This window comes from Elephas maximus, chromosome 9, assembly GCF_024166365.1.
Source record: "Elephas maximus indicus isolate mEleMax1 chromosome 9, mEleMax1 primary haplotype, whole genome shotgun sequence".
NCBI classification, from domain to species: Eukaryota; Metazoa; Chordata; class Mammalia; order Proboscidea; family Elephantidae; genus Elephas; species Elephas maximus.
This window is the reverse complement of record NC_064827.1, coordinates 61,910,055-61,933,856: the sequence shown is the minus strand read 5'-3', so window position 1 is coordinate 61,933,856 and position 23,802 is coordinate 61,910,055. Positions and strand designations below refer to the sequence as shown.

Here is a 23,802-nt window from a genome sequence, read left to right as displayed (position 1 = left end):
TTTAGAGACCTACCTAACCTCCTGTAATCGTCTCTTTGAGTCGTAAACCACTCAACAGCAGCAGGTTTACCTAGTCTCCGCCCCGTCTCGGCCCAGTAGAGTCAGCACTGTACGTCACTGCGCCCCGCCCTAGGTCCCGCCTTCAAGATGCCCCGCCCACCCCGAGCCTCGCCCCAAACAGCGCTGCCTGCATCTCCCGTGAGCCTCTTCGGCTGCCACTCTTCGGAAAGGAAGTGTAATCTGTCTGCGCTGAAGTGGCAGTTAAAGTAGGAATCGCTTTGGGCTGCGGCCCTTGAGTCGGGATCGGAGGCGGGATTTCCGCCCTTTCGCGTGTCACGTCTGTCGGGAGAGGCGGAAGCGCAGCGGGGGCGGGAGGGATGTAGTGTGACTCTCTGGGCTCAGTTCGTGGGTCTCTAAGTGGTTGCGTCCTCCTGAAGGCAGCGATCCGACGGCAGGGCCGTCCCGGGCGCCCTAGCGTTCCCGGTAAGTATGACAGCCTGTCCGCACTCGTCGCCGGGCGTTGGAGGTGTGTGGCCGGTGGTGCTGCCGCCTCTTTCCGTAGGGCAGCCGTCTCCTCGCCGAGCTGGCCTCCAAACGCTTCTCATCCCGCCTCTTCTCCTTGGTCTGGAGATCAGTCCCGGCCCAGCCTCCGTCTTCTGCCCGCCCTCCACACCCTCCGGCGGAGACCGATTTGAGACGCCACGCCAGTCCAACTCTGTCACATATTCGCTTAACGTGCCCTATCACAAGATGGCCCTGTTGTCCCTCCTGTCTAGCCCGGTCTCGCTCTTCTTGTGCTCCAACCGCAGGAAACAATTAACAATTCATTTATTCAATACAGGCACCTGTTTTCCAGCCTTTGTACCTTTGCCTGGGCTTCCCTGAAGGCATCCCTTAATCTTTCCAATAGAATCAGTTCCTTTCTGATTCCAGAGCACGTTTGTTAAGTTATATTTTTAGTATGGTTGTTTGAATAAGACTATTTTCCCACTGGATTCTGTGTTCCTCGAGGGCAGGAATAGGGTCTTGCTCTTTTGATCTCACCAATGTGTAGTACAAAAGCAGGGAAACCGCTGGTCCAAAGTACACATTTTAGCTTTGTAACTTTGGGCACGGTGTCCCATCTATAAAAGATGGTAAGTGAAATAAGTAATTTCAAGCATCTTACATAGTGTATTGTGCATAAAAAAGTAGGTACATAATAGTATGTTTTTTAAATGAGTGAAGAGACACCATTAAATGAGTGATTTTTCTTCCCACCACTGTGATCCTATTGATGCTATGAATTGGCTGATACATCTGGTAAAAGTAAATACAACCTAATGATGTGTATTAAAGACAGAGGAGTGCTGAATGTTGATATCAACATCTGCAAAAATAAACATGCTCTGTGTAATTAAATACTTACTGCTATACTTAATTAAATGCTTGAAAAGTGCTTATAGAGTTTAATTTTGTGATTTGTGTGCGTTTCAAACGTACATCTTTCTGAAGAGATTAAGAAACTGCAAACATTTCAGTGTAGGGAGGCTTGCTGTCCCTGACAACTTTTAGTTTGCTATTAAAGTCTGGTGCATTTTATATGTGTGTACACATATTTTTACAGGTGATTGTAAAGTGTTGACCAGTTGCCACTGAACATAACAAACAGAAAATAGGAAAATGGCTGCAAATGCTTCAGGACAAGGTAATGCATGTGGGAATTTCTTTTATGACTTGAATTTTTCCCCCCATATATTTAAACATATTTGAATAAGAAAGTGTAGCACAGTGCAATTACTGCAGCCAGAATAAAAAATGTATAGCAAAGTAATATCCCACTTTGAGTCAGGTCCAACATTATATCATGTCTTAGTTTCCTAGTGCTGCCTTAACAAAATACCACGTGGGTGGCTTTAAAGAACAGAAATTTATTGTCTTAGAGTTCTATTGTCTCACAGGCTAGATGTTCAAATCAGAATTTTGGCAGTGTTGATTCCTTCTGAGGGCTTTTAGAGAAGAACTGGTCCATGTCTTTCTCCTGGTTTCTGACGGCTGCTGGCAATCCTTGATGTTCCTTTGCTGCTTGTAGCTGTATCTTCACATGGTGTCTTCCTCCTGTGTTTGCTTTTCTGTTCAAAATTAATTAGGAGTCACCCTCCTTAGGTGTGACCTCATTAACTGATAACAAAATAAAAATTCTATTTCCAGACAGTCAGCTTCACACATACAGGGGTTAGGACTTCAACATATCTTTTTGGGGAACACAATTCAATCCAGAACATATCAGATATACAACATCCTTAGTAGTTATATTTGGCAGTAGTTATTAAGGCTATATTTTAATCTGTGCTCAGATTATTCACTTTGTAAACCTTAGGTCCTCCTTTGACACCTGTGTTCTCTTGACATTTTACTTGACATCTTTTTGAAAGGTTATGTAGTTATCAGGCAATATCTATGGTTTTATCTTCATTTGATCTAAAAACTTTAATACACATTTTACCTGTGTTAAGAGCGCTCCAGAGCAAATCAGATTAGACACACTCTCTGCTGTCAAGGAGTTTCTATTAAAAATATGTTTTATAAAAGTAAAATTTAATCTCTAGAAAGTATAAATCCCACTTTGTATGTAATTTTCTGATGAAAGACTTGAAGCAAGCCTCTATTTCCATATCAAGTTTAACTTGTATTTTAACGTGATGTATGCCTGACACATCAACGTAATTTTTATTACTTAACCTCTGCACTAATGAAGTTTGTTCCCTTATTAGTCTGTTACAATAATGCTCATTTCCACTTTTCATGTATTTGATCATCAGTATATCTTCCCTTTATCTGAAATGCTCTACTTTGTATTTTTCAAGGTCCTCTTCAAATACCAGTTCCTTCATGACACGTTTTCTTACTCTTTCTCCTTATGATCCCTTTCTCCAAGTGTTCATAGTAATTTGAATCTACACTACATGATTTAACATTTACAATTATCTTGAAATTTTTGTTATTTTTTATCATGCTTTCATCACCCAACTCAAATATCTCTGCCTTTGTGGAGTGAGGCTAACAATGTTCTTCCATATTATGTATATTTTTAATCTTTTTTAAAATTATCTCGACTGTTCTTACAGATTGATGTGTTCAGAAAAACATGTCTTTTATATTGAGTTATTTATTAGTAATTCTATCTATCTTAAACTAGATTTGAAGGATGAGGGAGAAATAGCTATAAAGTTAAATTTTTTCTTGGTACCTTTAATGAGATTTTTAAACTTTGTGTAAAAATGGTGTGGTGGGGGCCATCTAACCTCTTCTGACTTTATAAGGGGGAAGGAGACTCAAGATCAACAGCCCAAGACTGATTTTTATGAGGCAGAGGTCAGACATACCTCCTTTCTCTAATCTTTATACCAATTCTGACACCAGCTATCCCACCTACGACACTCTCTGCCTCTCTGCTGTGTTTAATAGTTCATTGCAGTGGCCACACAGAACTCACAGACCATATTCACAGTTATGGGGTTTATTAGTACAATGTGATGGATCATTTTTATATGGTCTTTCTAGTCATGGTTTTGTAAGTCCCACCAAATGATTGGGTAGGACTATGCAAAGAACGACGTGCTTATGGCCCACAAAGGGGACTGGACAGCTTACTAATAGGGTGCATGTCACCTCGTGGGAGTGAGACCATGGAAATAAGGTGTATGGAACCCTAATGAGGGGATTGGTCAGTTTTGCCATCCAGCTAGGCTTAAAATGATCCATCCCAGGGGCGGACAGGGGGACCTCACTACCCCCAAGAAAGAAGAGATGGTTGCGGAGCGCTTCCTTTAGACCCAGGATCCCTGGGCTGAGAGCCTCCCAGACGCAGAAGACAGAGAGAGAGAGCTGTAACCCTGGAAATGTGATAGATGGTGAGACCAGAGGCAGAGAAATGGCGGCAGCAGAGGCAGCAGAACCAGTAGACTGGCAGGAGACGGTGCAGTGGGCTTCCCTGTCCACAGCCCAGAGTGAGAAAGCTGTGTGCCTTCTGTCAGGAGGCTTGTTGGCAGAGCAGGGTGCTCCCAGGCACTTACTGGCAGAGCAAAAGAGCTTCATAACATTTGCCTGAGCAGGGCAGAGGCTGAGCCGAGAGGCCAAGGGCTAGAGGGAGAGGCCTGCCTGTGGACATGACTGAGAAGAGGCTGTCCTGATCGAAGAACTATACCCTGAGCCATCCCTGATCCTGAATTGTAATAAACCCAATAATTGTGAGTATTGTCTGTGAGTTCTGCATGGCCATTGTGATGAACTATCTATCGAACCTAACAGAGAAGTAGAGAGTGCTGTGGGAGGGGCGGCTAGTGTCAGAATTGGTAAAAAGGTTGGAGAGTCGAGGTGTGTCTAGGCTCTGCTTCATAGGAACCTGTGTTGGGCTGTTGATTCTCCTTCCCCTCTTGTGAAGTTAAAAGAGGAGGTGTGAGGCCTCTGCCATCATTTTTTACAATTAGGGAAGTAACAGGTTACAGGGATGACTCAGGATACAGTTCTTCCATCAGGACAGCTTCTCAGCCCTGCCCACAGGCAGTCCTTTCTCTCGCACTTGGCTTCTCGGCCCTTGGCCCCTCAAGCTTCTTGGGCCGTCCTGGCCTCTGCAAGTATACAACAGCAGTACTCTCCTCTTAAAAATAATGGCAGTAGCCTCTGCAGAACCATCTTTACTTCAGTCTCTGTGCTCATGGAAGAGGCAGCTCTCCATGTGAACAATGAATACTTTTAGAATCAAGAAAATTACCCCTTTAATTAAGTATGAGGATGTTAGAAATCAAAGGGTTTACTCTTGGATGTGCTGCCATTGATATATATTGAGGCACGTGATTTTAAGAAACATTTGTATATATAAAAAATGATGCACTATCTATTATAAAGGTGGCCCCTTGACAATCAGAACTGTGCAGAGGAGACTCAGGCAGTTGGGAAGCTTAGTGGACCACCTCCCCTTTTCCCCTAGCACAAGTGATAGATCCTAAAAGTACTCTGGTAAATATAGGATATTCCTGTTTTTTGTTGTTTTGTAAGTGAAGACAGCTTGTTGTAAAGGCATGTAAGGAAGGATGCTGAGTTATGAAGACAAGGGCAGAGAACACAAAGATGGGGAGACCTTCTCAATATGTCCATTCTGAGCCTGGAGGAAGAAGGTGGGGGTGAATTGGCATCATGTATAGTATTTCTGTATTCTTTTTCACTGGCTTGCTGTGTTCAGCCTCTCTAATTATGCAACTGAAGACATTGCAGTGCAGAGAAAATTTGCAAATGAACCAATAAGACTTCCTTATATGATACCATTCCCCTATTCATGGATGGCATATGAGATAAGTCACCTAATAGAAAGGTGTGTTTTAGAACAGACTGTACTTTTCAAAAAGGATATAGAGACAATTTAGGCAGATTGTTAATAAGCTAATTAAAATTTGTTAAAATCTCTTGTAGTGTGCCAAGGGTTAACAATAAAACACTAATTGCTCTTTGCTCTGAAATAAATGTGGTATTTATTGACTGTAGGAATATACTGAAGCAGTGGTTGAATACTGATGGTTTTGGAAATTAATGGTGTGTGTTAAGTGCCAACCCAAGGTGTAGCAGGCAAGCTTTTAATATGCTTTTAGATTGTACAACTGTAGGAATTAGCTTTTCATTGGCAGTCATTAAATAAATGAAAACACTGCTGATTCTGTTTTTTTCCTAACGTTTATTATGGAAAATTAAAAATATATAAAAGTGAACAGAATAGTGTACCACATTTTTATGCAAATAATGCATGCCTTCTACGTTTGTTTTCCAGCTGCTCCTTTCCCTTGTGGGGTATTTTCATAAGCTGTATGCTAATTTTTTATAGGAACATGTAAAAAAAACAAATTAGCATAGCAGCACTTATGAAAATACCTCGCAGAGGGGAGAGAACAGGGGGAAAACAAACATAGAAGACATGCTTTATTTACATAAAAATACAGTAATGAACTTTGATATACACTTCACTAAATTGCAAGAGTTACCAACATTCCACCATTCTTGTTTCATCTGTGCTTTCTCCTATTCCTCCCCACTTAGTGATTTTTTGAAAACATTTTTTAGATAAATTTACATATATTGAAATGTACAAATCTTAGCTGTACAGTGTTCACAAGTGGATATGCTCATGTACCCATATGATAATGTTTCTGTCTCTCCAGAATGTTCCCTTTGTCTCTCCCCAGTCTTCTGCCCCCCCAACCATTGTTCTGATTTTTTTTCTTTATCTTAGTTTCATCTGTTCTAAGACTTCATATACATGGAATCATTAAGTGTGTTACTTGTTTGTGTTCAGCTGCTTTCACTCACTATAATGTCTGTGAGATTCATCATCTATGTTGTGGCATGTATCAATAGTTTATTCTTACTGTGGAGTAGTAGTCCATTGTATGACTATATCACAATTTGTTTATTCATTCTTCTGTTTGTGGACTTTGAGACCATCTCCAGTTTTGGTTGTTACAAATAAAGCTGCTATGAACATTTGTTTAAAAGTCTTTTTTGTAGACATGTTTTTTATTTCTTTTGGATAAATATGTAGGAATGGAGCACCGGACTGTATGATTAACTTTATGAGAAACCACCCCAGCTTTTTCCAAAGTAGATGTACTATTTTACATCCCCTCCAGCAACGTGTGAGAGTTCTAGTTGTCCCATGTTTAGTGTTGGCAGTCTTTAATGTTAGCCGTTCTAGTGGGTGTGAAGTGACAACTCATTGTAGTATTAACTGGCATTTCTCTGATGACTAATGCTGAGCACTTTTTATGTAACTTAGTGGCCATTGTAAATTTTCCTTTGTGAAGTGTTTGTCCAAGTCTCTTGCTAATTTTAAAAAATTTGGATTGCCTTTAATATTGAGCTGACTAGTTATGAAAGCAGTATAACAGCTGTAGAATATTTGGAAAGTAGATTATTCATAATCCCACTAATCAAACATAGTAATTATCATTCTTTAGTTTTTTTTTTTTTTCCATTTAAAAGAATTCCAGTTAGTCCTTGTTTTAAGTGTGATACAGCTGTTAGGACAAAGTGAATATCAGTTCTTAGGTTTTGAACGTAATTTGATGTAATGCTGGTTATAAGAAAGTATTTTTAGTGACAAAGAAATGTGTGGGAGTTACATGTTTCTCTGAATGAATACTGAAATGTGAATATGTATGATTGTGAATAGAGATAGGGTTATAGTTCTAAGTGGAAATATTTTTAGAGCATGCTGCTTTATTCTAGGGTCATTTAATTAGGAAAAAAGATTAGTTATAAAAGGATATTAAGTGATTCCTACTGTAGTACTGTATATGAGATCCTATATTAAACATCTTTAACACTCTCATGTTTCTGAAAATGAAAAAGGCACATTAAATTATGGTAAGAAGCCATATTTGTTTTTTTTAAAAAGCCTCATGTAGTGAGTATAAAATATAAAATAACATTTAGTTAAATGTTATATATTAATGCCTTCACTTCTGACACCAATTGCAAGTTCAGGAGTCACCAAGACCAGCCTTGGATTTGATAATCTGCTGGAAGGACTCACAGAATTCACTGAAAGCTGTTATACTCATGGGTATGGTTTATTACGGTGAAAGGATACAAGTTAAAGTCAGCCAGGGGAAGAGATGCCTGGGGCAGAGTCCAGGCGTGTACCACATGCGGAGCTTCCAGTTGTCTTCTCCCAGTGTAACTGTGGACAGCACTAACTTTCCTGGGAAAAATCCTCACCTTAAATCACATTGTTAGACTAAAAAAAGTGTGGCCCAAAACCCCCAGGTAAGGAAAAACACTCCTGTTAGGCATGACATTCCAAGGGTTTAGGGATCACCTCCCAGGAGCTAAGAACAAGGGCCATACCTCTCTTTTTTTTGGGGGGGGGAAAGGTTAATTCTTTACTACACATCTTCCTTTATCTTTGACTACTGGTTCTACCATATAGAGGCATTTTAGTCAGAAGATACTAAAAGTGCAGTGCCCAGGACACTAGTTTTCAAAGACCTATAAATGTTTGAAACATAAATAGATAGTATTTGTTTCAAACTATGAAAAGAAAATTGAAATTTTGGAATAAATTACTGTCTCAATACTGGGACATCATGATCTCCACAAAATGTTAAATTTAAGTCTTAAGTTTTCAGTAAATTTGAAAACTATGTGAAAGTTACATTTTTAATTTGGAATAATTCCACAGAATGCTGTGCGATTACCAAGCAGTTATAGCCAGTTATAAATTAAGCAAGTTGCTTGCAGCCATAATTTCAAATATAAAGTATAAAAACCTTTCAAAAATTTTATAGGAATAAGAATTTTAATACGGATGTGTTCTCATTTTAAAAGATTGCGTTGTATTGTGGTATGGACGGTGCACAAGTGAAAACACCCAGGGTTTGTAAAAGCCTAGTACGGTGAAATCTGTGAAAGCGGAACTGAACGGCACTGCCTTGCTTTTCCAGGTCTCACAAATTTTCTGCTTTTGACAGGATGCAGTCTTGTCACCTTTCCATTGCTTATTTTAGTGGAAAATATTTGGGTTTTCCTTCTCTAACAGGTTTCTGCCTTACACAGGTTCCAGCTTTCACAGGCTTTACTGTAGTAGCCCTGTAATCATCTACCCAGCGATTCAAACTTATAACCTTTAAGTCATCCAGTCTCTTTCATATCAAGTTCTATTTCATCTGCATTATTTCTTGAATCAGTCTCTTTCTCCATCCTACTGCCCGTCATCATCCTTTACTAACTGATTTCTCTGCTGCAAGTCTTTTCTACCCTGTAATCCATTCTCCAGTTAATACCAGAAGATATTCTAAATGATGCATAGAATTAACTGTGCCATGTCCCTTCCTAAATAACATTAGTCCTTCCCCATTGCCTATTTCATAAAACTTAAATTTTAGCATGTAATACAAGGTCCCTACTTATCTGGCTCCTTCTTACCTTCTCAGCTTCTTCTTTCACTACTTTTTCACACATACCTTGTGCTGGAGTCATATGGATTTGTCAGTCCCCAAGGACTCATTCTACTTCATACTTTATTCAGTTCTTTAATGTCTAAGGGTATTTTGGGCATGGAGAAAAATACTCATCATTAGCATCTGGAGTCTTAAAAGCCTGTGAGCGGCCATCTAAGATACTCCACTGGTCTCACCCCACAACTACCACAGCCTCCACCAGACAGAGTCCAGCACAACTAAATGGTACTTGGCTACCACCACCGACTTCTCTTACAGGGATCACAATAGAGAGTCCTGGACAGGGCTGGAGAAAAACATAGAACAAAATTCTAACTCACAAAAAAAGACTGGCCTGACAGAGATTGTAGAAATCTCGAGTATGTCCCCTGTACGCCCTTTTAGCTCAGTGATGAAATGACTCCTGAAGTTCACCCTTCAGCCAAAGATAAGACAGGCCCATAAAACTAAATGAGACAAAATGAACACACCAGCCCAGGGGCAAGGACGAAAAGGCAATAGGGGTCAGGAAAGCTGGTAATGCGGAAGTGAAGGTCGAGAAGGGAAGAGTGTCGACATGTCGTGGAGTTGGCAGCTAGTGCCACAAAACAGTATGTATATTAATTCTTTAATGAGAAGCTAGTTTGCAGTGTGAGCCTTCAAATGAAGTACAATTAAAAAAAAAAAAACTCATCAGTACCCATAATTTACTTAATAGTTTATTAAGCCTACTTATTTAATAATGTTCTAAAATAAATGTTTTAAATATTTAAAAATTTATTACAGGCTTGGTTAAATTCTCTTTGTTGTTATTAGGTGCTGTCAAGTCAGTTCCGACTTATAGCAACACTATGGACACAGAATGAAACACTGCCCAGTCCTGTGCCATCCTCACAGTCGCTGCTGTGTTTGAGCTCATTGTTGCAGCCACTGTGTCAGTCCATCTCGTTGAGGGTCTTCTTTTTCGCTGGCCACTGTGTCAGTCCATCTCGTTGAGGGTCTTCTTTTTCGCTGACCCTCTACTCTACCAAGCATGAGGTCCTTCTCCAGTGACTGGTTCCTCCTGGTAACATATCCAAAATATGTGAGATGAAGTCTTGTCATCCTCACTTCTAAGGCACATTCTGGCTGTACTTCTTACGAGACAGACTTCTTTGTTCTTCTGGCAGTCCATGGTATATTCGATATTCTTTGCTAACACTGTAATTCAAATGCATCAATTCTTCTTTGGTCTTCCTTATTCATTGTCAAGCTTCCGCATGCATATGAGGTGATTGAAAACACCATGGCTTGCGTCAGGCGCACCTTAGTCCTCAAGATGACATCTTTGCTTTTTAACACTTTAAAGAGGTCTTTGGTAGCAGATGTGCCCAATGCAATATGTCTTTTGATTTCTTGACTGCTGTTTCCATGGGCGATGATTGTGGATCCAAGTAAAATGAAATCCTTGACAACCTCGATATTTTCTCCATTTATCATGATGTTGCTTATTGGTCCAGTTGTGGGGATTTTTTGTTTTCTTTATGTTGAGATGTAATCCATACTGAGGCTGTAGTCTTTAGTCTTCATCAGTAAGTGCTTTATGTCCTCTTTCAAAAAGCAACATTGTGTCATCTGCATATTGCAGATTATAAATGAGTCTTCCTCCAATTCTGATGCTATGTTCTTCTTCGTATAGCTCTGGCTTCTCGAATTATTTGCCCAGCATACAGACTGAAAAAGTATGGTGAAAAAATACAACACTGACACACACCTTTCCTGATTTTAAGTCATGCAGTATTCTCTTGTTCTTTTCAAACAACTGCTTCTTGGTCTATGTACAGGTTCTGTATGAGCACAATTAAGTGTTCTTGAATTCCCATTCTTTGCAGTATTATCCATAATTTGTTATGATCCACACAATCAAATGCCTTTGCATAGTCAATAAAGCGCAGGTAAACATAATTACTATTATTAATATGATTGGAATATTGCAAACACTTTAAATAGTTATTACAGAACTTACTACTCTTAAAATTAAGCCTATTTTAAAATATTAACCTATGGCTTAATTAATTTATTCACTATCTCTATACTTATTTTTTATATCTTCTCAGGGTTATAATAATCTTTCCCAGGGTTATAGTAATTTTTCTATACCTTCCTAGGGTTGTGGTAATCTTACCACTACCAAAATAAAATTTCAGATTAACCAGGGTTCAGGGTTGATAGATTTGATTCCTGGTTAAAACATGGACTTTGTTATGCCTTTAAAGATGACTTAAAACTGTGTTGGTGTGTGTTGGTATGGGTCCCTTCTATAATTAAATTTCACCTGCTAAGTTCATAGCATTTTGTTTTTTTTTTTAAAGATATTGCCCTTCTTACAGATTTTCAGGTTTTTTTTTTTTTTAGTTTCCCTGAGTTTGAAATATTCTTTTATTTTTCTTGGCGGCCAGTGTTTCATAAACCAATGTTCTGTTGTTACGATGAATTGACCTCTTCTGGTAGTATTACTGCCAGGAATCATAGAACTTTCATCTCCCAGGGGATCAGGGATCAAGTCTGTACAGTTAGCTCTCTTTAGGATACTTGACTAATTCATCAAGTTAAAATTCTCAGTTTCTACTTGGTCATCATGTATGATTATGGGTGCTTATCAGCTCCTGTATCTTCTTTTAAATGACTTTTAGTGTCTGAAGACCTGTGTGACGTGATTTTCTTCTTCTTGGTACATGACCTGTATTTCCTGAGACTATCTGGCTTATCTGCAACTCCCTGTATCTACCCTTCCCTACTTGCACTGAGTCAAAAAAGTACACAGCTATACTTTATAAACAGACATATACTTAGAAAGAAAACACCTAAATGTTAACACTAACCTAATTATTAGCATAATAAGATATTAAATACCCTATTATTTTCACCCTTCTTTTATATTACAACTATCTTTTTAAGTACTTTAACTTTCCCTGTTGCATCTCATTATGAATTCATGGCTTAACACAGACTCAATTTATTCCATTTAGCTATAATTATTATTTTCCTTTAAATGTTCAAATTGTGCTTGGCTAACTTCAGACTGGCTCCTTTGTCTTTTTTAGCACTACCCTGGACCTAAAAGAAAAGTCTTGCTTTCTGACAACAAGGTACTCTAGACCCATCTTGATTTTTTTCCTGCTTTAATACTTGGAACTAGTATTTATCATACAGCTCTGGTTCCTTTTAGTGCAGAGTAGTATCGGAGACCAAACTCTGTTCCATACAGAGTTGATGATGAGGAGGAAGGCATTGTTTGTTGCTGGCCACTGTAATGACAGAATAAGAAAAGAAGCTTCCCTAATGGTAGTCCAATTTAACATTAATATTACTAAACTTTTTATATATCATTCTTTCTCTTCATTATGCGGTTTCATTGACCACTAAGTGTTTATTACATTCACATCTTTATACATGAAGTTTCTTTATTAGGAATGACTCCTCACATCCCTTTTGACTACTTTGCAAACTTTTTATCAGTAAAATGATAGGAGGGGATAGTATAAAAAATTTTAAAAATCATATTGTTTTTCATGAAAGTTTACACAACAAGTTAGTTTCCCATTTAACAATTACTACACAGATTATTCAGACATTGGTTACATTTTTCACGATGTGTTAACATTCTCATTACTTCCCTTTTGGATGTTTTGCTTCCAGTAATCTGGTGTCCCTATCCCCTTTAGAGTAATTGCTGACTACTGGTCTCATAGTGATGATTTTTTAAAGATGCACACTACTACCCAGTATATTCTTTATTTTATGAGCCAATCTGTTATTTAGCTAAAAGGCTACCTCAGGGTGGTTTTGGTTCAAGGTTTATGGGAGTATCTCTGGGTGATAGTCTCAGAGAGTCCTCTAGTATCAACTGGTCCAGTAAATCTGGACTTTTTAAGAATTTAGTTCTGGTCCACATTTTTCCCCCCCTTCTATCAGGATCCATCTGTTGTGGCCCTGATAAGGACGGTTGTTAGTGGTAGCTGGGCATAATCTAGTTCTCCTGGACTCAGGATAGATGCGACTGTGGTTCACGTAGACAGTCCCGTAGACTAGTTTCTTCACTGAGTCTTTGGTTTTCCTCCTTCTCTGGACGGGAAGAGATGGCCACTCTCAAGGTTTTAAGACCTTAGATGCTACTCACCAAACTAGGATGTAGAACATAAATGTTGTGAACTGTATTATGCCAGTTGACTCAGCTGCCCTACAAGACTATTGTCCTAAGCCTTCAAACTCAGAAAACCAGTCCCACGAGGTGTTTGGTTATATCTAAGAAGTGTCTGTAACTGTGCCTCCTATGTGCTTTATTATGTATATGAACATACATGCATGCACATGCATATGTATATACATATACAGATAGCTACATGTATATATGCATGCAGATATACACACATAGATACCTATACACATACATGCATACATACATACATATGTAACCACACATATATTTTTTTATTGTTGCAAAATTATATATGTCGTAGCATTTACCAAAAATGTTCTCTGTGTGTATGTGTATACTTCTTAATGCTATCTTTTAGCTTGGTCATTCTTTGCACATTTCACCCACATTCAGTGTTGCCTTTCCCATCACCAAAAATAAGTGTCTAGTATTTAAAGACCATGAGTCAGAATCAACTTGACAGCAACAGGTTTGGTTTGGTTTGGTTTACCATCTAAAGAGTGATTCTCCCTCCCCACCCCGCCATCCCTGGTAACCACTAATGAACATTGGTTTCTGTATGTATACATATTTTTGTCTTTTCGTAAAAGTAGGATCATAAAATATTTGTCTTTTTGTGATTGACTTATTTCATTCAGCATAACGTCCTCCAGATTCATCCACGTTACATTTTGAGTACTCATCATTATTCTTTATGGTCGAATAGTATTCCATTGTACGTATGTACCACATTTTGCTTATCCATTCATCTGTTGATGGGCACTTAGGTCATTTCCATCTTTTTGCTATTGTGAATAGCACTGCAATGAACACAGGTGTGAATATGTCTCTTTGTGTCACTTCCATTAGGTCTCTAGATTATATACCTAGGAATGGGATTGCTGGATCATGAGGTAGTTTTATTTCTAGTTTTTTGAGGATGCACCATACTGTTTTCCATAGTGGTTGTACCATTTTATAGTCCCAAAAGCAGTGGGTAAGAGTTACAATCTCCTCAATTGGATCTCTAATGGCTAAAGATCACAAACATCTTATCATATGTTTGTTGGCTGCTTGAATGTCCTCTTTGGTGAAGTGTCTCTTCATGCCTTTTGCCCATTTTTTAATTGGGCTGTTTGTCTTTTTGTTGTTGAGTTGTTGAAGTTTTCTATATATTTTAGAGATTAGACCCTTATCAGATATGTCATTCACAAAGATTTTTCCTAGTCTGTAGGTTTTCTTTTTCATTCTTTTGGTAAAGTCTTTTGATAAGCATAAGTGTTTAATTTATGGAACAAAGTTGGAGTCCCAGTTAGCTATTTTGTCTTATGCTGCTTTTGCATTTTTAGTTGTATTTGATAATCCATCATTAAAACTAGGTCCCATAGTTTTCCCCTGTTTTCTTCTAAGAACTTAATGGTTTTGGTTTCAACATTTAGGTCCTTGATGCATTTTGAGTTAGTTTTTGTGGATGGTGTGAGGTATGGGTCTTGTTTCATTTTTGTGCATGTGGTTATGCAATTTTGCCAGCACTATTTATTGATGAGACTGTTCTTTCCTCGTTGAGTAGACTTTGGCCCTTTGTCAAAAATCAGTTGTCCAGAGATGAATGCAGAATAAATTTTTTTAAAGCTTAACCTGGCTATGAAATGTTAAACAGAGACAGATGCATGAATAGTCTTAAATATCTTGAAATATTATTGAACTCAAGGTTTTCTTCCATTAAAAAAAAATGCAAATAATATGTGATTGTCAAACATGCATAGATTTTTTTTTTTTTTTTGTAATGAGGCTGTTCCTTCTTGACAAAACCAAGAAAGATACATAACTATGTGATTTAAAAATAGGGGTGAGGGGATGAAAGAGCTGAAGGTTTTCAGAGTGGCAGACATTTGGGCAAATTATGGAATCTTCATGAGTTGGAGCTAAAAGTAGCCTTTGAAGGCCACTTTAATTCTTTCATTTAACATGAATTAATTTGCCTACCTTGGTGACTTTAAGCAAACTATCCTAAAGCAAATAACAACTGTTCGCGGAATAATTTCCATAGACTAGGCTGCTTTAATAAGCCTGATTCTGAGACCCTGGGTGGAATTTTAATCATTTTGAACTTTACTATCTCCTACTAATGAACACTGCCTCATTTCTTCTTACTGAATCCTAAATTGGGATAAAAAAATACCCTCTTACTGTCCTTTCAGAAATAACCAATTGTATAAGAGGTATATATTTGGGAGTTTGGCTATTAATATAGCCAAATTAAATCCTTCTTTGAGTCAAAGATTTCTCCTGATACATACCTGTCTGTAAGAGTGGGTGAAGCAGGTAATGATGTGTGGTATGTTAAGGCCTCATAGAGCTTCTTCTGGGGAAAACTACGTAAGAGATTGGGAGTGGGGTAGGGACGGGGAGATTAAAGTTAGGATTAGAATAGACGAAGGATCACCTGGAAGGCTCACAAAACCATCTTCCTCAGAATACCAGTGTATATTAGTATGAATTATCTTCCAAACAGAGGGAGTCTGCTATTACTAGAATTTGATGACAAGTTGGTGGCATAAGGATGAGAGAGCAGAGGAGAAAAATGGGAGATAATAAATCCTAAAAAGAATGTGGCAGAGACACATTTTTGTCCATAATCCTGGCTGTAGCCACTATGTTGATTCTCGATTTAAGAGCAGGCTTAATTGAAAATGCTATATATCTCAGCTGCTCCTATTTCAGTCTAATTTCAGTGTGAATGAATGCTCTTGTATATCCTGTACCACTCGGACCAATCTGCCTCTCTCTCCAGAAGAGGAGGATATATGCATCCTGGCACACATTTCTCCCTCTTTATAATAGTAAAATTCTTAGAATCCTTCATGTGGGTGCCCTCAGGAGTGCTCAGTGATGAGAGTCTGCACTGCTTGAAAAAAGTGCCCCCCAATCTTCTTTCTTCTAGCCCAGTAAGCTATCCCATTGATTCTTTTTCTTTTCTTCTTCTCCCTGCCCCATAGGTGTTTTCTAGTTCTTTAATCCTTTCATTTGTTTTCTTCTAGATTAAAAAACTCTGTTGCTATCGACTTGATTTTGACTCATAGTGACCCTACAGGACAAAGTAGAATTGCCCCATAGGGTTTCCAAGGCTGTAATTTTTATGGAAGCAGACTGCCACACCTTTCTCCCAGGGAGTGGCTGGTGGGTTCCAACCACTGACTGTTTGGTTAGCAGCCCAGCCCTTAACTACAGTGCCGCCAGAGCTCCTTATAGTCTAGGTTAGGAACAGAAACTTACATGCCCACAAGTAACACAAATAAAGTCTGGTAAGGATTGTAAGAAGTTGGAGATTGCCCAGCTAAAGGGGACAACTATTTCTTAGTCCCAGCTAATTGTTGCCAAATCTTAAGATGTTTCCAGAGAAGCTAGAGATCTGGGAATTTTGTGTGTAGTCTCAGTATTTACATGTCAGCATCTAATTCAAAATTTTAAAACATAGCTGGATGCTACTCCTGGGCTACCCATTTGTGACCTCTGTCCTAGATCTTACACAGGAATGAAGCTCCTAATCAAGCCCAGTAAGCATTTGATAAAGGGCATATTTCTTCGTATCCTGCCAGTTATGCTCCTTTTACTCAGAAGTGCTTTCATGTCGGTTGCATTTCTTTGACTTGTTCCTTGCCATGTCGGAATGGAAGCAGTTGGGACAAGGAAATACATATATATTTTTAATCTGAGTATATCTAATCCTTTTTCCCCCATGAAAGAAGCATTCACAGAGAGGCCTAAAATTGAGAAGTAAGACAATTTGCCATCCCAGCGATTGACTGTGTAGGATAGAGCTTGGTCCCTTCAGCATTTAGGGCTAAAGAGTTTCTTTAAAAAAAGAATGCTGTAGCCTATATCTTGGCAATTAAGATTCTTTAGAGCTAAGCCTTAAAAGTCCTCAGTCAGTATTGTGCTTTGCATATGTAGCCACTTATTATGCTGCTAAAGTTATGCTGTGCTGTTATGCTGTTAAAGTTGCTGGGAAATACATAGTAAGGAAACAGTAACTATCCTGGGAAACTACATTTATAGTGAGTTCATTCTCATGTTACAGAAGAAACATTTTGCTCTCTGGTTATAAGTGGCCTAGGTTTATAAAATAGCTCTAAAATGTTTCTTACTTCCCTCTCTGTCTTCCTTTCTCTTTTAGGTTTTCAGAATAAAAATAGAGTTGCAATCTTGGCTGAACTGGACAAAGAGAAAAGAAAATTACTCCTGCAGAATCAATCCTCAGCAAATCATCCTGGAGCTAGGTCTTGACTGCTGTTTTGGGGATACTGTTACTAAACATATTCTTCGATAGAACAGATGAAATGTTTACTTTGTGTTAAGCATACAGATTTTAAAGAATAATATGGTATTTTTATTCAGTGATATAAAAAATTTCTTGGACAGAATAACTCAAATTGGTTGGCAGTTGTTTAACATTGGAATTTATATGTTGCTTTGTTTCCTAATTAGAGTTGAAAAAAAAAATAGACTAATTAGAAATTAAATATTCTAAATCTAGTTAGAATATTTAATTTTCCCTACATCCTCCTTTTCAAAACAGAAAAGAATTTTGTGTGATTTTTGTTACTGACATTATTGCCAGTGGCCCACTTATAAAGGGTTCTACAAAGTATGAAAAATTTGGATAGCTTAAAGATCTTTATTATATTCAGTCTCTCCCATCTTAAATATCTTCCTTCAGATTCATTTTCTCTTCAGCCACTATTCTAGCTTTCCCCTCTCTTTTTTGGCCTTGCAGCAGATTACTCATCAAGTCTTCTTGCTCAGAATTGTGTAGCTTTCTCTTGCCTAAGACGGAAACTAGCAAGAAAAGGGGATTGTCTTGCACCAATCAAGGTTTAACCCCTGGGTCTGGGGCTGGGGATGAACCTGGCCCAGCCACTAATAATTGAACTAAGTTTAGGTGCCATTAGCAAGAAAGAAAAGAGAGAAACAGTTGTTGAGAAGGTGACCAACACTGTCAGCCTGAACTGGTTTGTGATACTTCTGATCATGTCACTCCCCTGCTTAAAACTCTTTGGAGACCTTCTATTACTTATTAGGTTAAGGTCTACACTTCTTTACTTATTTCACAAGGTTCTTCATATCCTGACACCTGCCAGCCCACTTCACCCTTCCTCAACCCTGACCTCTAGTCCTTACTGTTGTTGTTGTTAGCTGCCCTCAGGTCGGCCCCCAACTCATGGCAACCCTATATGCACAAGGAGATCAGACTGGTGTGATGAGTAGGGTTTTCACTGGCTGATTTTTGGAAGCGTATTGCCAAGCCTTTCTTCGTAGTCTGTCTCAGCCTGGAAGGTACACTGAAACCTGTTCAGCCTTACAGCAACACGCAAGACTCTGTAGATAGACGAGTGGTGGTGAGTGGCTGTGTTTGAGGTGCATTGGCCGGGAATTGAACCCAGTCCTGCTGAACTCTAATTTCTTCAATCACGTCAAGCTCTTTTGCCCCTAGGCTTTTTCACATGCTGTTCCTTCTGTCTGAAACATTTGACTCTCCAGTTTTCATCTTAAATATAACTTTCATAAAGTTTTCCTTGACCTTTATCCTTCTAGCTATATTAGGTGTCTTTATTAATTCCCTTATTATAGCATGTACCACATTTCATCATAATTGCGTGTTTGTGATCTTTTGTCTTATATGTTCTTATACTCCTAGTGTTTAGCACAGAGTCCCTGGGTGACACAAAGAGTAAGTGTTTGACTACTATCCAAAAGGTTGGCAGTTCGAACCCTCCCAGAGGTGTCTCAGAAGAAAGGCCTGGTGACCTGTTGCCAAAGGTCACAGCCTTGAAAACCCTATGGAGCACAGTTCTATTCTGACAAATGGGCTTGCCGTTAGTCAGTATCAACTTGACGGCACTTGGTTACTGGTTTGTTAGGGTTTAGCACAGAGCCAAGCATACAGTAGCTGCTCTACAATCTGGTAGATGACTGCCTCTAAATTTGATTATTTATTCATAGTACTTACACCTATGTGGAACATGTCTATAATTTAAGTGTACTTATACAAACAAATCAAAATATATGGTTTTACTGTTTATGAATATCATATGGCTTGTTTGAATTGTGTTTAAAAATGGTTTTTAATGTGGTTCATGATAGACTGGAATTCCTCAAATCTGTTTGGAAGTAGGGGAACCACAAATTATAAAACAATTGTTTGAAACTCCAGTAAATAACATAGGCTTTCTTCGTATAAATGAGCGTAGAACATGGGGAAAGGAAAAAAGACTTTTCTGGAAGGTTCTTCCTTTTTCATCCTTATATAGAATATGCAATGAAAAATGTGAAGTAAGGACGTCTGCCTTTGACAGACAGCCAAGTAACTAAGATTTCCATTTTAGCATTGCCCTCTCGAGACCCTCTCTGCATAAGGATTTCCGGGATCACGCTGAGCAGCAGCATATTGCAGCCCAGCAGAAGGCAGCTTTACAGGTGAGCAGAGTATAATGGACACCGGCATCTCAGTGTAGAATTCCTGGGTGTTGGAAGCCAGCATAGTTCTTCTTTTGTATTTTAGTGGAGCAATATCAATAACAATGTTCCACACCTAATTCCAGTGTTTTGTTGATGTTCTGTCATGCCCACAGGATTTGAAGGACCCATACAGCAGTAATGAAAGTATCTTTATGGTGTTGATGTGGTCATGATTGATTCCCTGGTGTACCTCCCAAGGAATTGCTTGAGCACAGAAGAGTGTAGGGTATTTGGATGGACAGAATGATCTTAAAAACTGAACTGGCTCACTTAATAGTACTTTTTTTTTTTTTCTTTTTTTCGCGTTATTACATCCTTTGACAGTTGTACTGGCTTATTATCGTTGTTTGGGTTATTTTTCATTTTAGTGGTTAGCATGACCATTGTTCAGGAAATTTTTAAAGACTTATTTTACCATAGGATTAGGGTTGTGATATTCTGTCAGTTTAAAAAAATATATTATCCTTCATAGTAGTAATTTTAGTATTACATTGATCTCAGATAATTTAAGATTCCCAGAGGCCTTGGACAAAACATTTTTTTTTTTTATTGGCATAATTTAATGGCCTTGCTTTTAAACTCAATCTCAGAATTGGATGCAACCTTAAAGATCATCTCACTTTAGACAATTTAAAGACAATCCTCCTTTCTTTAGTGACTGAGCGAAGGTACAGCTGGTTTTCTGTTATTTACATTCCAACATTCTCTACAGAATTTTGGTATTTTAATCACTAGTTATCAGCCGCCTCACCCTTCCCTCCATCCCCCTTCCCTTCCAACTACTTCCCCTCTTTCTCAAGCTCCTGCTTTTTTGGCCAAGAGCAGAATACTTGGGGACCTTGTTGCTAGTTTTCCAAACCACTGCAAGGAACAAAGCAATTCATGTGTATGACTCATTTATTGACTGAAAAGAATCACAGGGGAGGAAGTGGGGATGAGAAATGAGTACCTGGTGTGACTTGTTAATATGAATTCTTTATTATTGTCCATCTCCTGTGTATTTAAATGGAATTAGCAGCACAAGAACTGACTTTTAAATAAATTTGGTCTTAAGCACTTAGAAAGAATAATTTAGTGCCTTAATTAAAAAATTGTGACTCTTAATAGCTGAATTGCTTTTTTTTTTTTTTTTTTAATCTTTCCCAGCATGCCCATGCACATTCATCCGGATACTTCATAACTCAGGACTCTGCATTTGGGAACCTTATTCTTCCAGTTTTACCTCGCCTTGACCCAGAATAAAGGGAATATTTGTAACGAAAGGGACTTTGTAATTTCAAATGCCAAAGCTACTCCCCATTCAGTGCTTACAAACTGTGACTTTCAGAATTTTGGTGAACTTTTATATTTTTTGTTTTTTTTTTAAGAGAAAGGTATATGCAAGTAAAAGGGGGTAAACAGGATAATGAGAACATTGGAATCTGTATCAGCTGAGGAAATGACTGCTACCTGTGACTGTAGCTCTTTTGTAATGCAGTTTGATTGCAACTCTAAATCAGATGCTGAATTGGATAGTCACACAAACTCACCCCCTGCCCCCTCGTGTGGCCATGAGGATGTCGTGTCCACAATGGACCGTCAAGAATCATATATAGTACTTAACTTTAAAGAAGTGAGGGTTTGTTCAAAAAATGTGAGCCAATAAGCTTAAGTCACATTCATACTTGCTGTTTATGGATTAATGTCTGTGTACTTTTGAATTTATAGTCAAACATATCATCCTGAAATAATCTTTGTGAACTCATAACTTGTTCCCCTATTCTCAATTTTAAAAGAAAACCCAAGATAAGACTAAATCACCAGTCTTAAACAGCTTTGGTAAATACATGCCGTTATAAATGATGTGACTAAATGTTATGAAAAACAATTGTAAGAAATGTGGTGGTTTTAAAATTTGTACATGCTCTTATTCAGTGTTGCTACTAAATAGTGTGCCTACGTGGTCTTATATAATTTGATTCTAATTAAAAACTTACGCAAGTTGGACCCCTTTTTAATTACTTGAAATAGGAAGGAGTTAGGTTAAGGAAGTTTCTCAACATGAACCATCTCTAAGAGCGTATGGGATGCTTATTTAAATATGTAGATTCTGGACCCTAATCTTGTCCTACAGAATTAGAATCTCTGATGTAAAATAAAGTTTGAAACCATGGGTTAGAGAGTTGTATAACATACCTTGTACAAAAATTTCATAATACATATATAAAATCAGATTTGTAGACACCTGAAACTTACAGGTCACTTAGTTATCAGCTGCCTCATTCTACCCACCCCTCTTCCCTTCCAGCTACTTCCCCTCTTTCTCAAGCTCCTGCTTTTTTTGGCCAGGAGCAGACTACTACTAAAAATCTACTTTTTTTTTGCTTCTAATAGGATTGAAATTATATTTTACACTACATCCCACATACAGTATTTTATATAATTTTTCATAACTGATATCGGCCTTGAGTCCCCATACTTTCTGATAGTGGGACAAAATTGAAACTTAAAACTTCCAGTCTGGGTCAATATTTAGTCAAATTTCAACTCTCTTTTCAAAGAGTTTCTTCTTTCCCCTCCTTCCTTGGATATTTGTACCAACCACACAGCCCCATCTTACCCAAACTAACTGAAGCAAGGGTGGAAAATTCTAGATGTGGCTCTGCCAGTTAGATTCTTTCTCTTGAGAATTTGAACTGATTCCCTGCATTTGGGCAAGTTATAATGGTCATCTCGTTGTAACGGTCACCCCTTTGTAATGGGCACCATTACAGCAAAGGTGCCCTAATTTCTGCTGCTGAGGAGCTCCCCAGGGACCTCTGGCTCCCATCCTTCCTCAGGCCCATCCAGCTATTCTTGGGTCTTGCTGTAGTGATCTCCATTTCCTTGAATTAATTTTACTAAGTTTTTCTGTCACCTGTGATCCATGGCAGGTGGCTTGATTCTAAATCCATATACTGATGCTAGGTAGATAAAAATTCTGGATTGTATAGTTTTTACACACACTATGGAAACCTCTACCTAATATGTGACTTCTGTAACTCAGGTAAAGAGAGTTTTACCCTCTATGGTATCTTTTTCAATCTCTTAGCCTTTTAAATAGATGTTCCCTAATCTTGGAATCCTGGCTAGTCTGTTGTGTTCCCACCCTCCTCCTATTCTTTGAGTCACTTAAGTTCAATTCCATATATACTTACTAAAACCTACTCTGTAAAACACCAAGCTTTGGGGGCAAAAAGATGAGTGAGGCAGTCCCTGCTTTTAAGGAGGTCACAGTGGAGTGGGGCCTACTCTGGTACACAAGTCATTATGAAGCAAGCCAGGATGCAGTAGGTGGCACGAGAGAGGCATCCCGTAACAGATACATAGAAGTATAATCAAGACTTTACTTGGCAAGGGAAGGAAGAGCTGCTCCAGGCAAAGTCAAGACTTCACAATCAAAGAGAAATGAACTACTAAAACACTAGGGGTGCCGAGGATACTGGAAAGGGCAGCAGTGGACTTAAGTCAGAAGCCCTGAGGTAAAATCTCACCACTGCTTCCCTCGGATTGTACGTGATTTTAGGTAACTCACTTAGTCTTTCTTTGCATGTCACTCCATCTGTAAAATGGGAAGAGCACACTGCTTACTTAACCGATTGTCTACACCAGTAGCTTTCAAATTGTAGGTCTCAATCCATTAGTGAGTTGAAAAGCTAACTGGATGGTTTAATGGAGGTATATATAGCATATATATATATATATTTTAAATAAAACAGAAAACATCCGAGTACATTGCAGTAGTAAAATGGTTTTGTTTCATGAATCTTCTGTTTCTGTTTGTGTGTGTACTTAATTATTTTGTTTGTTTTTTTTTTTACTTTGTTCACTACTGTATTCCATTTAGAATAGTATTATAGCATATAGTAGCTGTTCAATAAATACTTGTTTAAAGGAAGGAATGATATGAACATATGTGACCTGGGTTATGATGTAAAATTTTATTTATTTTTTTTTTACTGTGAGTCATGACAAAAAAATTTGAAAATCACTGCTAAATAATATAGATGAGAGTGTTTTGTAGAGCTGTAAAGTACTTTGCAAATATGAGGCAGAGTAGTATGACCTGGAATAAGAACTGAAATGACCCAGTAATTTCAGAGACAATTTTTTTTTTTTCCT

At 38.3% G+C, this 23,802-nt stretch overlaps 1 protein-coding gene across 1 annotated transcript; it reads left to right on the top strand.

The window, feature by feature from the left end:
• The first annotated feature begins 218 nt into the window (after window positions 1-218).
• INIP (INTS3 and NABP interacting protein) lies at window positions 219-23,410 on the top strand. Its single transcript, XM_049895653.1, has 5 exons — window positions 219-483; window positions 1,607-1,687; window positions 17,321-17,423; window positions 19,530-19,620; window positions 20,809-23,410. The coding sequence occupies exons 2-5, from the start codon at window positions 1,663-1,665 to the stop codon at window positions 20,902-20,904; spliced, it is 315 nt and encodes a 104-aa protein (XP_049751610.1). The 5' UTR covers window positions 219-483; window positions 1,607-1,662; the 3' UTR covers window positions 20,905-23,410.
• Window positions 23,411-23,802: the final 392 nt, after the last annotated feature.

What these genes read in the sequence shown, in the direction of transcription:
- INIP (XM_049895653.1), top strand. Translation starts at nt 1,663, where the DNA reads ATGGCTGCAAATGCTTCAGGACAAG. An exon ending in TGCAAATGCTTCAGGACAAG is followed by an intron (nt 1,688 to 17,320) that starts GTAATGCATGTG and finishes TTTCTCTTTTAG; the next exon opens with GTTTTCAGAATAAAAATAGA. An exon ending in GCAAATCATCCTGGAGCTAG is followed by an intron (nt 17,424 to 19,529) that starts GTCTTGACTGCT and finishes TTTCCATTTTAG; the next exon opens with CATTGCCCTCTCGAGACCCT.